General features: G+C 45.7%; 2 protein-coding genes across 2 annotated transcripts; one reads left to right on the top strand and one right to left on the bottom strand.

Moving 5' to 3' along the window:
- The first annotated feature begins 535 nt into the window (after window positions 1–535).
- LOC129865968 (type I phosphatidylinositol 4,5-bisphosphate 4-phosphatase-A-like) lies at window positions 536–7,898 on the top strand. Its single transcript, XM_055939071.1, has 8 exons — window positions 536–775; window positions 1,228–1,345; window positions 1,570–1,648; window positions 1,822–1,928; window positions 2,926–3,043; window positions 3,126–3,178; window positions 3,270–3,360; window positions 3,610–7,898. The coding sequence occupies exons 1-8, from the start codon at window positions 688–690 to the stop codon at window positions 3,751–3,753; spliced, it is 798 nt and encodes a 265-aa protein (XP_055795046.1). The 5' UTR covers window positions 536–687; the 3' UTR covers window positions 3,754–7,898.
- A 594-nt stretch (window positions 7,899–8,492) lies between these two features.
- LOC129865967 (uncharacterized) lies at window positions 8,493–9,975 on the bottom strand. Its single transcript, XM_055939070.1, has 2 exons — window positions 9,534–9,975; window positions 8,493–9,361 (listed from the first exon to the last, which is right to left on the bottom strand). The coding sequence occupies exons 1-2, from the start codon at window positions 9,957–9,959 to the stop codon at window positions 8,672–8,674; spliced, it is 1,116 nt and encodes a 371-aa protein (XP_055795045.1). The 5' UTR covers window positions 9,960–9,975; the 3' UTR covers window positions 8,493–8,671.
- Between the last annotated feature and the right edge of the window lie 3,945 nt (window positions 9,976–13,920).

The raw sequence follows: 13,920 nt of genomic DNA, 5'->3' as shown, positions 1-13,920 counted from the left end.
GTGAGTATGTCGTAAATCTCTTTATTTTATAAGGGACATTTTTTTCATACACAAATCAAAATGTAATTTTTATTAGATCTGATTTGGAAAACTATTTCGAGTCATTTAAACGTTTTAACAAAGCAAAATGTATTTGCTACATGTCTGTATTTCAATTGATATAATGTGGATTTGAATTATTATATTTAATTTGTTTCTCTTCCTTATTGCTTTGTGGGAATCCCTTTGGCTGTTCTGTTTTTTGAAGAAAAGAAAAGAAAAATATATATATAAATATATTTTTTTATTAACTGGCCTGGTCTGTTTTTCAAGCGTTCCCTAAAATCTCGCGTTGTTGCGCCCCGGTGAAGAAGCCGTGGCTGTACATTGAGCTGTAATAAGTGACCGTGTGATGCGTGGATGTGGCGGGCAATAACAACAAACCAATCACTAGACGACTTCCGGCCTCCCGATTTATATTGAGCACGACAATTGGTTGAACATCCCGTCCATCACCTGCGTAATGACTAACGAGTCATGTGACAGAGTGTTTTTTGTTTGTTTGTTGCTTCCTTCTTCCTGGTTTCCCGTGATCATGTGAATACTTCAGCTAACTAGGTTCACTCAGTCGTCCCGGCCATACACACTACCCCGGTTTGGGCACTCGACACCCCGCTACAGCCTGCGCTGGTTCACACTAGCTACGCTATGTCGGATGAAGAGCGTAGCCCGTTGCTTTCGGACCAGCACGACGGGACGAATGGTGCTTCGTATGGCTTTCCCCCGAGGCCACAGAGTGAGTAACTAGCTATAACAACAGCTGGCTTTGGCTATGTTACTTAGCTGGCTAGCTAACAACAATAGCTAACTACCTAGCTAGCAACAGTAGCTAACTAGCTCGCTAAGGTCAACTAGCTAGCTTAGCTGGATGCACTATAAGCTGTCTAGCTAGCTAGTTTATTAACAACTCGGCTATTTACTGTTTTTCCCCGTAGCTACTAGCTGGCTGAATAGTAACTACCTAGTAGAAGAGGGTATCTATCCAGCAATAACAACTGATTTCACTTCCATATTCTATTTCTAGACAGTCATGTGTACTCAGAAGTGAAAGCATCATTCCTCTTAAAAAAAAAATGTATTTCCTGTCATACTCTGCCTTTCTTCCCGTATTCCCTCCTCCTTCTACCCCCCCCCCCCCAATTATTTTGTATATATTACCCACCTCTCTCCTCCCGTCCTCTGCCCCAGGTTTCCCTCCATTCCTCAGCCCCAGTGCCCCCCCTCCAGTCCTGTTTGGTGAAGCCCCCCCTCCCTACTCTCCCCTGGGCAGCCCAGACATTGGCAGCTCCCCCATCATCAGTTGTAGGTAGGTAGCCCAGCAACACACACACACACACACACACACACACACACACACACACACACACACACACACACACACACTCTCTATACATCCTACCTCAGCAGATGAACCTGTCCTTTTAAATCCCTGGCTGGGGACTGGATAAACGGGGTTAAACATTTAGCAGAAGGCAAATCTGTTGTTTTACTGTAACATTTGGACAATAAAGTTGTATTTTTGTATTATAGGGTGTGTCAGAGTGCCATCAACGTGGAGGGAAAGACACACCAACACGTAGTCAAGTGCATCATCTGCAATGAGGCTACGGTGAGCAGAATGCAGACACAGTTCTATCTACTTACAACACACACACACACACACACACACACACACACACACACACACACACACACACACACACACACACACACTGGAGACTGATGGAAGGATACTATTAAGTAGTTATCAGAACTAACTCTTATCATCGTCTCTCTCTCTAGCCTATAAAGAATGCTCCAGCAGGGAAGAAGTATGTCCGCTGCCCCTGTAACTGTCTCCTCATCTGTAAAGTCACCTCACAGAGGATCGCCTGTCCCCGACTTTACTGGTGAGCGAGAGAGATGGAGATAAGGGACATAAAGACGGGTAGAGAGAGAGAGAGAGAAAGGACAAGGTTTGGTAGGGAGAATGGGAGAGGGAGAAGATTGGAAGGATCTAGGCTAGAGTCCATTCTGTTGCTGGTCTAGGCTAGAGTCCATTCTGTTGCTGATCTAGGCTAGAGTCCATTCTGTTACTGATCTAGGCTAGAGTCCATTCTGTTGCTGGTCTAGGCTAGAGTCCATTCTGTTGCTGATCTAGGCTAGAGTCCATTCTGTTACTGGTCTAGGCTAGAGTCCATTCTGTTACTGGTCTAGGCTAGAGTCCATTCTGTTGCTGGTCTAGGCTAGAGTCCATTCTGTTGCTGGTCTAGGCTAGAGTCCATTCTGTTGCTGGTCTAGGCTAGAGTCCATTCTGTTGCTGGTCTAGGCTAGAGTCCATTCTGTTGCTGGTCTAGGCTAGAGTCCATTCTGTTGTTGGTCTAGGCTAGAGTCCATTCTGTTGCTGGTCTAGGCTAGAGTCCATTCTGTTGCTGGTCGAGGCTAGAGTCCATTCTGTTGCTGGTCGAGGCTAGAGTCCATTCTGTTGCTGGTCGAGGCTAGAGTCCATTCTGTTACTGATCGAGGCTAGAGTCCATTCTGTTACTGATCGAGGCTAGAGTCCATTCTGTTGCTGGTCTAGGCTAGAGTCCATTCTGTTGCTGGTCTAGGCTAGAGTCCATTCTGTTGCTGATCGAGGCTAGAGTCCATTCTGTTGCTGGTCTAGGCTAGAGTCCATTCTGTTGCTGGTCTAGGCTAGAGTCCATTCTGTTGCTGGTCTAGGCTAGAGTCCATTCTGTTGCTGGTCTAGGCTAGAGTCCATTCTGTTGCTGGTCGAGGCTAGAGTCCATTCTGTTGCTGATCGAGGCTAGAGTCCATTCTGTTGCTGGTCTAGGCTAGAGTCCATTCTGTTTGGTGTGTCAGGGGTTAAGGATTGTAACTGATCGTGTGTGTGTGTGTGTGTTCCAGTAAGCGTGTCATGAACTTGGGTCTGGTGCGTGCTGCCGGGTCGGGTTCAGACAGTCCAGAACCTCAACAACTCGCTGGGGTCAGAGTGGTCTGTGGACACTGCAGAAACACATTCCTGGTAGGACCGTGTGTGTCTGAGGGAACGGGGTTGGGGGTAGTAGTGGTGTAAACTAACAGTAATGTACTGTGTGTGTTGTCAGTGGACTGATTTCTCAGACAGAACGTTAGCCAGATGCCCCCACTGCAGAAAAGTGTGAGTCTATATACCATCTCACATCAACTTATTCCTTTTACCGTTCTTCAACTCTGTTCCTGTACTGACTTCCTGTTTATCGCCGTTGCAGCTCTTCTGTTGGCCGGCGGTACCCCAGGAGGCGGGGCTTGTGGTGTTTCCTGTTGTTTTTGGTTTTCTCTGGCGGCACGGCAGGACTAGTGGTGAGTTTAGTTTCTGAAGACACTATTTCAGTCACAATCGTGTGTGTGTGTGTGTGTGTGTGTGTGTGTGTGTGTGTGTGTGTGTGTGTGTGTGTGTGTGTGTGTGTGTGTGTGTGTGTGTGTGTGTGTGTAAGCATCTGTAGGTGGGAACATTGAAGCCAGAGGGAACTATGCTTAGTACTCTAACCTCTGTTTCCCCCTCTGTCTGTCTGTCTCTGTCTGTCTCTCTCTATCTGTTTCTCTCTCTAGGTGGGAACGTGTAAACCAGCCTTGCTCCACAGAGGGATTTATGCCGCTTGGGTCTTACTGATTCTCCTGACTGTACTGAGCATGTGCAGAATGATCTACTGGGGCTGTCTGAAGATCAGCGAACCCGTACAGAACGTCACATAGAGGAGCCCGTACAGAACATCACATAGAGGAGCCCGTACAGAACATCACATAGAGGAGCCCGTACAGAACATTACATAGAGGGGCCCGTACAGAACATCACATAGAGGAGCCCGTACAGAACATTACATAGAGGAGCCCGTACAGAACATCACATAGAGGGGCCCGTACAGAACATCACATAGAGGAGCCCGTACAGAACATCACATAGAGGGGCCCGTACAGAACATTACATAGAGGGGCCCGTACAGAACATTACATAGAGGGGCCCGTACAGAACATTACATAGAGGGGCCCGTACAGAACATTACATAGAGGGGCCCGTACAGAACATTACATAGAGGAGCCCGTACAGAACATCACATAGAGGGGCCCGTACAGAACATCACATAGAGGGGCCCGTACAGAACATCACATAGAGGGGCCCGTACAGAACATCACATAGAGGAGCCCGTACAGAACATCCCATAGAGGAGCCCGTACAGAACATCACATAGAGGGGCCCGTACAGAACATTACATAGAGGGGAGAGGGGCCCGTACAGAACATCACATAGAGGAGCCCGTACAGAACATCACATAGAGGGGCCCGTACAGAACATCACATAGAGGGGCCCGTACAGAACATCACATAGAGGGGAGAGGGGCCCGTACAGAACATCACATAGAGGAGCCCGTACAGAACATCACATAGAGGGGCCCGTACAGAACATCACATAGAGGAGCCCGTACAGAACATCACATAGAGGAGCCCGTACAGAACATCACATAGAGGAGCCCGTACAGAACATCACATAGAGGAGCCCGTACAGAACATCACATAGAGGAGCCCGTACAGAACATCACATAGAGGAGCCCGTACAGAACATCACATAGAGGGGCCCGTACAGAACATCACATAGAGGGGCCCGTACAGAACATCACATAGAGGGGCCCGTACAGAACATCACATAGAGGAGCCTGTACAGAACATCACATAGAGGGGAGAGGGGCCCATACAGAACATCACATAGAGGGGAGAGGGGCCCATACAGAACATCACATAGAGGGGAGAGGGGCCCGTACAGAACATCACATAGAGGGGAGAGGGGCCCGTACAGAACATCACATAGAGGAGCCCGTACAGAACATCACATAGAGGAGCCCGTACAGAACATCACATAGAGGAGCCCGTACAGAACATCACATAGAGGAGCCCGTACAGAACATCACATAGAGGGGCCCGTACAGAACATCACATAGAGGGGCCCGTACAGAACATCACATAGAGGGGAGAGGGGCCCGTACAGAACATCACATAGAGGAGCCCGTACAGAACATCACATAGAGGGGCCCGTACAGAACATCACATAGAGGAGCCCGTACAGAACATCACATAGAGGGGCCCGTACAGAACATCACATAGAGGGGCCCGTACAGAACATTACATAGAGGGGCCCGTACAGAACATCACATAGAGGAGCCCGTACAGAACATTACATAGAGGAGCCCGTACAGAACATTACATAGAGGGGCCCGTACAGAACATCACATAGAGGGGCCCGTACAGAACATCACATAGAGGGGCCCGTACAGAACATCCCATAGAGGAGCCCGTACAGAACATCACATAGAGGGGAGAGGGGCCCGTACAGAACATCACATAGAGGAGCCCGTACAGAACATCCCATAGAGGGGCCCGTACAGAACATCCCATAGAGGGGCCCGTACAGAACATCCCATAGAGGAGCCCGTACAGAACATCCCATAGAGGGGCCCGTACAGAACATCCCATAGAGGGGCCCGTACAGAACATCCCATAGAGGAGCCCGTACAGAACATTACATAGAGGGGCCCGTACAGAACATCACATAGAGCAGTGGATCTCAAACTGAGGGGTCGACAAGGGGCGGCACGGGGTCCTGCTTTAAACTAAAGTCTTGAAAATTATAATAGTAGAATGCACAAGGTACAGTTTCTAAATTGGGTAGTACATCGTCAGGTCCTCTTGTCATGTCATCATCGTAGACCTTAGAGAGATATGTGTAACGTGTCAGAAATGTCCAGATCAACTAGCCCATGTCAGCTAACATTTTCTTTATGAAGGTTTTTTTTTAGGCCATAGATATTGTTGTAATTTTTTCAGTCACTCAAATATCACATGAATAGACATTAGAAAAATTGCAGAATGTATAGAATTGCAGCAACAAAAAAATGCTTTAAAACTGCAACATTTTCTTTGCACCACATGACAAAATGTGTAGAATTGCAGGAACTATACTTTAAACCTGCAAAATTCTCTCCACCAACCAGAGGGATGTGAACAGTTTGTGTCATGAACAGAGCTTGTACCCATAGAAATATGTGGTGGGGGGGGGGGTTCCTCAATGCTGGGAGAGGGACCCCGAGTTAAAACAGAGAACCCCTGACATGGAGGGGAACAGAGAGAGCTACTGAGGGAGATATGGTATAGGAAGGAGCGTGAGAACAAACATTAACAGGACCAAGTCAAACTAGATCAAACTATCTCAGTCTGGAATAACTAACCGGTCTTAGGGACTGTGTCCCAAATAGTACACTATTCACTATGCAGTGCACTCAATGTTTGACCAGGGCCCTATTCCCTATATAGTGCACTACTTTAGACCAGAGCCCTATGGAACCCTATTCCCTATATAGTGCACTACTTTAGACCAGGACCCTATGGAACCCTATTCCCTATATAGTGCACTACTTTAGACCAGAGCCCTATTCCCTATATAGTGCACTACTTTAGACCAGGGCCCTATTCCCTATATAGTGCACTACTTTAGACCAGAGCCCTATAGAACCCTATTCCCTATATAGTGCACTACTTTAGACCAGAGCCCTATGGAACCCTATTCCCTATATAGTGCACTACGTCTGACCAGAGACCCATAGGCTCTGTAGTGTGCTATATAATTCTGTGGTCAAATGCAGTGCACTATATAGGGAATAGGGTTCTATAGGGCCATGGTCTAAAGTAGTGCACTATATAGGAAATATGGGGCTGAGCCTTTGACTGGCTGGACTAATAGTCCCCTACTGGACTGGCTGGACTAATAGTCCCCTACTGGACTGGCTGGACTAATAGTCCCCTGCTGGACTGGCTGGACTAATAGTCCCCTACTGGACTGGCTGGACTAATAGTCCCCTACTGGACTGGCTGGACTAATAGTCCCCTACTGGACTGGCTGGACTAATAGTCGCCTACTGGACTGGCTGGACTAATAGTCGCCTACTGGACTGGCTGGACTAATAGTCGCCTACTGGACTGGCTGGACTAATAGTCCCCTACTGGACTGGCTGGACTAATAGTCCCCTACTGGACTGGCTGGACTAATAGTCCCTTACTGGACTGTCTGGACTAATAGTCCCCTACTGGACTGTCTGGACTAATAGTCCCCTACTGGACTGGCTGGACTAATAGTCCCCTACTGGACTGGCTGGACTAATAGTCCCCTACTGGACTGGCTGGACTAATAGTCCCCTACTGGACTGTATATATATATTCACTTAGTCTCTGCAGTCATTGTTATGTGATTTATTTTTAAATAGTTGGGTTTATTTTCTATTGGAGAGTTGTCTCCTGTTGTCTGTCACCCTCTCTGGTTAATTGTTGTAATATCTAACTATGGAGAGTCACAAATGTTACCATATTCTCTACTACTATTGACCTGGGCCATAGTGCCCTACTTTTGACCAGGGCTCTATGGGCCATAGTGCCCTACTTTTGACCAGGGCTCTATGGGCCATAGTGCCCTACTTTTGACCAGGGCTCTATGGGCCATAGTGCCCTACTTTTGACCAGGGCTCTATGGGCCATAGTGCCCTACTTTTGACCAGGGCTCTATGGGCCATAGTGCCCTACTTTTGACCAGGGCTCTATGGGCCATAGTGCCCTACTTTTGACCAGGGCTCTATGGGCCTTAGCGCCCTACTTTTGACCAGGGCTCTATGGGCCATAGTGCCCTACTAATGATTAGATCTGGTCCAAGGCGTTACGCACAGACTTGCTGGTGCTTGAACCTGCTAGATACATGTAACAACCTGGACCAGAGCTACCTAACAATTATACAGCTGAATAATAATAAATTCTGTTGTCTTATATTCTGAGTAATGTTGTGAAACTAAAATACTTTTAACAAACCTCTGTGTGTGTGTGTGTGTGTGTGTGTGTGTGTGTGTGTGTGTGTGTGTGAGAAATATGCATAGGCAGACTGGGAGAATAGTACATTGTTAAAAGTCTAAGCCGTTGTGGGGTTTAAGTTAACATGGCTTTGCTTTAAGCTGGTTATACTATATTTTATTTAGAATTTTAGGACCCATTTTTAGGTATCACAATTATAATATTTTTTTGATCAAATACTGAATTTGGCCTTTACTTCTATAGCCCAGAGAAATGCATTGAATTACACATTTATAAATGGCAAAACAGACCGTCAACAAATAAGAAACCACGTTTTGAAGTGTTTGTCCTGTATCTAGGAGACATAAGCTCAGGAAACGTGTTGTTTTTACAACTTCTCGCCCGTTTCCTGGTTAGGGCGCAAAACTACCTTCATACTGGCAATTGACCAAAATGATTCGGACGCTACAAACAGAAGTTGGCACATCGACATTGTCGACTTCAGATGAGAACGCTGACAATGACGGGGGACTTGGAGCAAAATGGAGACCACCAAAAAATACACTTTTTTTGTATTTTTATTATTGTTTGGACAAAAGACTAATCACAAGGAATTCAGGTAAAATGATTTTAATCAAGGAAGTCTTAAAATATACCCATGAATATATACAGAAACATATTGATTGCATTTATGTAATCAATGTTTGAAAATATTACGGTATATTCATGTCAAATACAATATGTATTTGGGCTATTTGCGGTCAATACCATTGCATTTGTCCGGCAGCTAGATTCAGTTGTCTACGTGTTCTACAGCCCTTCCGGAAGGACAGGCACACTCATTATCCTCTTCTTGCCCATGTCCATCTCTTCCTCCGTCCTCCCCATCCGAATCTAAATCTTCCCCTGCTAACCTGAGCTGTAAACCACTTGAACACTGCTGGGGGAATACACTGACTTCTCCTCCGGGGTAGATTACGTTCAGTTTTTCATACAGATCTGTCAACGCAAGTGGTTTCAACCTTTTTTTCCCACACACCTCTTCTACATTCTCGCTCCAATATCCCTTGCCCATCCACTCACCCAGGTTTCTGTTGTAACAACAATAGGCAGACCACAGGTAAGATGGGATATTCACTCGGTTCTTCAGTGTGTTGCCGTTACTGGGCACCGCTCCGGTCACCACATAGGCTTTTATCTTGTTGTTAGCATCCTTACAGTTGCTCTCAAGAATCTTTTTGACACTTTTCTCCATGTTACACCAGCTAAACGCATTTGAGGACACTGCTTGCGGAACGCAGTTGGTCAGGGTAAAGGTGGAATTCTTGCTTTCTATATCATGCGCATGCTCATTTGGAAACATGTGACCTCTGTTCACCTTGTGTGTGTCCTCTGCCCCAACATAGTCTTCTTTGACAGCCTGATTTGGGTAATTGGTTCCCGGCGTAGCCAGTGCCATATTGGGATCTTTCTCTTCATCCAGCTACAGGAACAATATTTATTTGAAACACTTTTAAGATACACACTTCACAGATCTATTGACAGAGTATTCACACATCTTACACATACAGTATGTTACAGTATATGTCCAATCATTTTAATAAATACGATTTTCATTAATGCAGTAATGCACAAAGAATGAATGAATCAATTACCTGGGGTTCTATCTTCCATGCTGGCCTTTTGATGCTGTCGCTCCCAGAACCAATGAAGGTGTAGGCTGAGAACACAGGGATCCTATTGGCCGTGTCATAAAGAGTTGCATACCTGTAGATGTTGTCGAACAACTGGCAAATCGGTTTGTAATGGTTCTGTGCAGTCCCATCAAGCAAAATACCCGGGATATTTGGAGTCTTCTCATCCAGGAAGAACCCCTTGCACTTTGGATCGAACTTCACCACCACCTCTGAGAGCGCAGTGTGAAGGTAAGAGAAAAGAAGAAGAGCAGAGAGATGCGTCAGTACCCCCATCATCATCACTTGAAGACTGTCACCACAGAGACAAAGATGAAGTTGCAGAGACCAGTTTTCAGAGACAACTCCTTCACGTGTCAACACAAAACAAGGAGGGTTGGTTTGCATAAACTGTTCTGTGGCTGCATTTACTCACGTAACCCAATTCATATTTTTTTTCCCCACTAATTGATCTTTTGACCAATCACATTAGATCTTTTTACCTCAGCGCTTTTTCAGAGCCAGTCTGATTGGTCAAAAAAGGTGGTACCATAAGGTAGGACCATTCTAGCCAATGAGAGGGCAGATACGTGTGTGAACAACAGGCCATAGAGATAGATAGAGGAGTCATCTTTGTATCTGTGCCATTATAACGTCTGTGGCAGCATAGGCAGCGCCATAGAGGTGGTTTCTGTTTAAAGTAGTCCATTTTCTCCTCATTGGCTGATTGCTCCCAACTCATAGAAATACCAGTTGACTATTTAAAATGATGGAAGCCCTCAATGGCTAGTGTGAGGTTCTGAGTTATGCACTACAACCCAATACTATATGTGATTGTGATTGAATACTCAATGTGATTGAATATTAGCTACTGTTGGCCTGGGTGTCTGTGTGTGTGTGCTGGAAGTAACAGGTAGCCCCAGATAAGTGTGCTGGGAAGCTGTGGTTAGCCTTGAGTGAGAACAGTGTGCTTTTGTATACAGGTGCAAATAGCTCAGACAATGTTGCAGAGTTGTCTGACCTCAGTCTCTGGGGTGAGGGAGCGTAATCTACACAGCAACAGCGCCGGGACACACCAAAGAGGCTAGGACTAGCCTGAGCGCCGGCGATAGGCTGGGGAGTCTAAACCACGCCCAGTCTCTACTCTGACAGGCCGGCTCGTGTCCATGTTTAAAATTGGTTTATATTCAAAATGAGTCCTCTATCTATCTCCATGACAACAGCACAACTCACATATAAAGTTTTTTTTTTTTTCAAAGTTGCCAAAATGCCACGAGTCCATTTATATCCGTGGTACCAACCTAACCATTATGAAAAATATATATTTGGTTAAATAAACCTTGCGCAGTGGTGTAAAGTACTTAATAAAAAACACTTTAAAGTACTACTTAAGTATGTTTTGGGGGGTATCTGTACTTTTACTATTGATATTTTTGACAACTTTTAATCCACTACAGTCCTAAAGAATTAAGGTACTTTTTACTCCATACATTTTCCCTGACACCAAAACGTACTCGTTACATTTTGAATGTTTAGCAAGACAGGAAAATGCTCCAATTTATACATTTATCAAGAAAACATCCCTGGTCCTCCCTACTGCCTCTGATCTGGTGGACTCACTAAACAGAGAACATCCCTGGTCCTCCCTACTGCCTCTGATCTGGTGGACTCACTAAACAGAGAACATCCCTGGTCATCCCTACTGCCTCTGATCTGGTGGACTCACTAAACAGAGAACATCCCTGGTCATCCTTACTGCCTCGGATCTGGAGGACTCACTAAACAGAAAACATCCCTGGTCCTCCCTACTGCCTCTGATCTGGTGGACTCACTAAACAGAGAACATCCCTGGTCATCCCTACTGTCTCTGATCTGGAGGACTCACTAAACAGAGAACATCTCTGGTCATCCCTACTGCCTCTGATCTGACGGACTCACTAAACAGAGAACATCCCTGGTCATCTCTACTGCCTCTGATCTGGAGGACTCACTAAACAGAGAACATCCCTGGTCATCCCTACTGCCTCTGATCTGGTGGACTCACTAAACAGAGAACATCCCTGGTCATCCCTACTGTCTCTGATCTGGAGGACTCACTAAACAGAGAACATCTCTGGTCATCCCTACTGCCTCTGATCTGACGGACTCACTAAACAGAGAACATCCCTGGTCATCTCTACTGCCTCTGATCTGGAGGACTCACTAAACAGAGAACATCCCTGGTCATCCCTACTGCCTCTGATCTGGAGGACTCACTAAACAGAGAACATCCCTGGTCATCCCTTCTAGCCTCTGATCTGGAGGACTCACTAAACAGAGAACATCCCTGGTCCTCCCGTACTGCCTCTGATCTGGAGGACTCACTAAACAGAGAACATCCCTGGTCATCCCTACTGCCTCTGATCTGGAGGACTCACTAAACAGAGAACATCCCTGGTCATCACTACTGCCTCTGATCTGGAGGACTCACTAAACAGAGAACATCCCTGGTCATCCCTACTGCCTCTGATCTGGAGGACTCACTAAACAGAGAACATCCCTGGTCATCCCTACTGCCTCTGATCTGGAGGACTCACTAAACAGAGAACATCCCTGGTCATCCCTACTACCTCTGATCTGGAGGACTCACTAAATACACATGCTTCATTTGTAAATTATGTCCGAGTGTTGGATTGCGCCCCTGGCTATCAGTCGAAAGAAAACAAGAAAATAGTGACGTCTGGTTTGCTAAATATAAGGAACTTTACTCAAGTAGTATTTTACTGGGTGACTTTCACTTTTACTTGAGTCATTTTCTATTTGAGTATCTTTACTTTTACTCAAGTATGACATTATGGTACTTTTACCACCACTGGTCTTCCTCACTTCACGGGATTCTTTTTTCATGGACCGATTTTGAGTGGAGTAAAACCTTCCTCTCTGGCCATAATGTGTCACAACCAAACATTCCCTATTCTGAAGTGTAACCATGGCTGCGTTCAGTAAGTTTTAACGCTCCGGAACATTCAATTGAACGGAAACGGTACTGTACTGAACTGTGTGTGGGAGAGGTGGACTCTAGCCTCTTTCACCACTTCCTGTAGTGTCGTCTATTGGACTCTAGCCTCTTTCACCACTTCCTGTAGAGTCATCTATTGGACTCTAGCCTCTTTCACCACTTCCTGTAGTGTCCTCTATCGGACTCTAGCTTCTTTCACCACTTCCTGTAGTGTCATCTATTGGACTCTATTCTCTTCCACCACTTCCTGTAGAGTAATCTATTGGACTCTAGCCTCTTTCACCACTTCCTGTAGTGTCATCTATTGGACTCTATTCTCTTCCACCACTTCCTGTAGAGTAATCTATTGGACTCTAGCTTCTTTCACCACTTCCTGTAGAGTCATCTATTGGACTCTAGCTTCTTTCACCACTTCCTGTAGAGTCATCTATTGGACTCTAGCCTCTTTCACCACTTCCTGTAGAGTCATCTATTGGACTCTAGCCTCTTTCACCACTTCCTGTAGTGTCCTCTATCGGACTCTAGCTTCTTTCACCACTTCCTGTAGTGTCATCTATTGGACTCTATTCTCTTCCACCACTTCCTGTAGAGTAATCTATTGGACTCTAGCCTCTTTCACCACTTCCTGTAGTGTCATCTATTGGACTCTAGCCTCTTTCACCACTTCCTGTAGAGTAATCTATTGGACTCTAGCTTCTTTCACCACTTCCTGTAGAGTCATCTATTGGACTCTAGCTTCTTTCACCACTTCCTGTAGAGTAATCTATTGGACTCTAGCTTCTTTCACCACTTCCTGTAGAGTCATCTATTGGACTCTAGCTTCTTTCACCACTTCCTGTAGAGTCATCTATTGGACTCTAGCTTCTTTCACCACTTCCTGCAGTCATCTATTGGACTCTAGCTTCTTCCACCCAGTGGAAAAACCAACAACTAGTAAGGAGAAGCATATTGAACCCAGCAATGTTAACTTAATTCAATGGTTCATGTTATATCATTTCTGTGTGTCTCATCTCCCTCCAGGCTGATATCTGGTCTTTAGAGCTAAAGGAGGACCTCCTAACAGTGATATGCAGTGAGCCTTATGAATGTTGATCTGTAAATGTGCCCCCCCCCCCCCTCCCAGGCTGATACCTGATCATTAGGTATAACAGCTATAGAGCTAGCTAAAACAGAACCTGCTAGCAGTGACCTTTATCCCACTGATCATTAGGTATAACAGCTATAGAGCTAGCTAAAACAGAACCTGCTCACAAAGAAATACAAACATTCCAACTAGCCAGGTCTTTCTGTCTGTTTAAAAACACACGCACACGGAAGTGTCAACCAGTGTTCAATGATTTAGCAAGGAGCGTAGAGTTTTTTTTAGAATGT

This window comes from Salvelinus fontinalis, chromosome 11 (genome assembly GCF_029448725.1).
Source record: "Salvelinus fontinalis isolate EN_2023a chromosome 11, ASM2944872v1, whole genome shotgun sequence".
NCBI lineage: Eukaryota > Metazoa > Chordata > Actinopteri > Salmoniformes > Salmonidae > Salvelinus > Salvelinus fontinalis.
The sequence above is the reverse complement of the archived record's forward strand: the minus strand, read 5'-3'. Positions and strand labels throughout refer to the sequence as shown.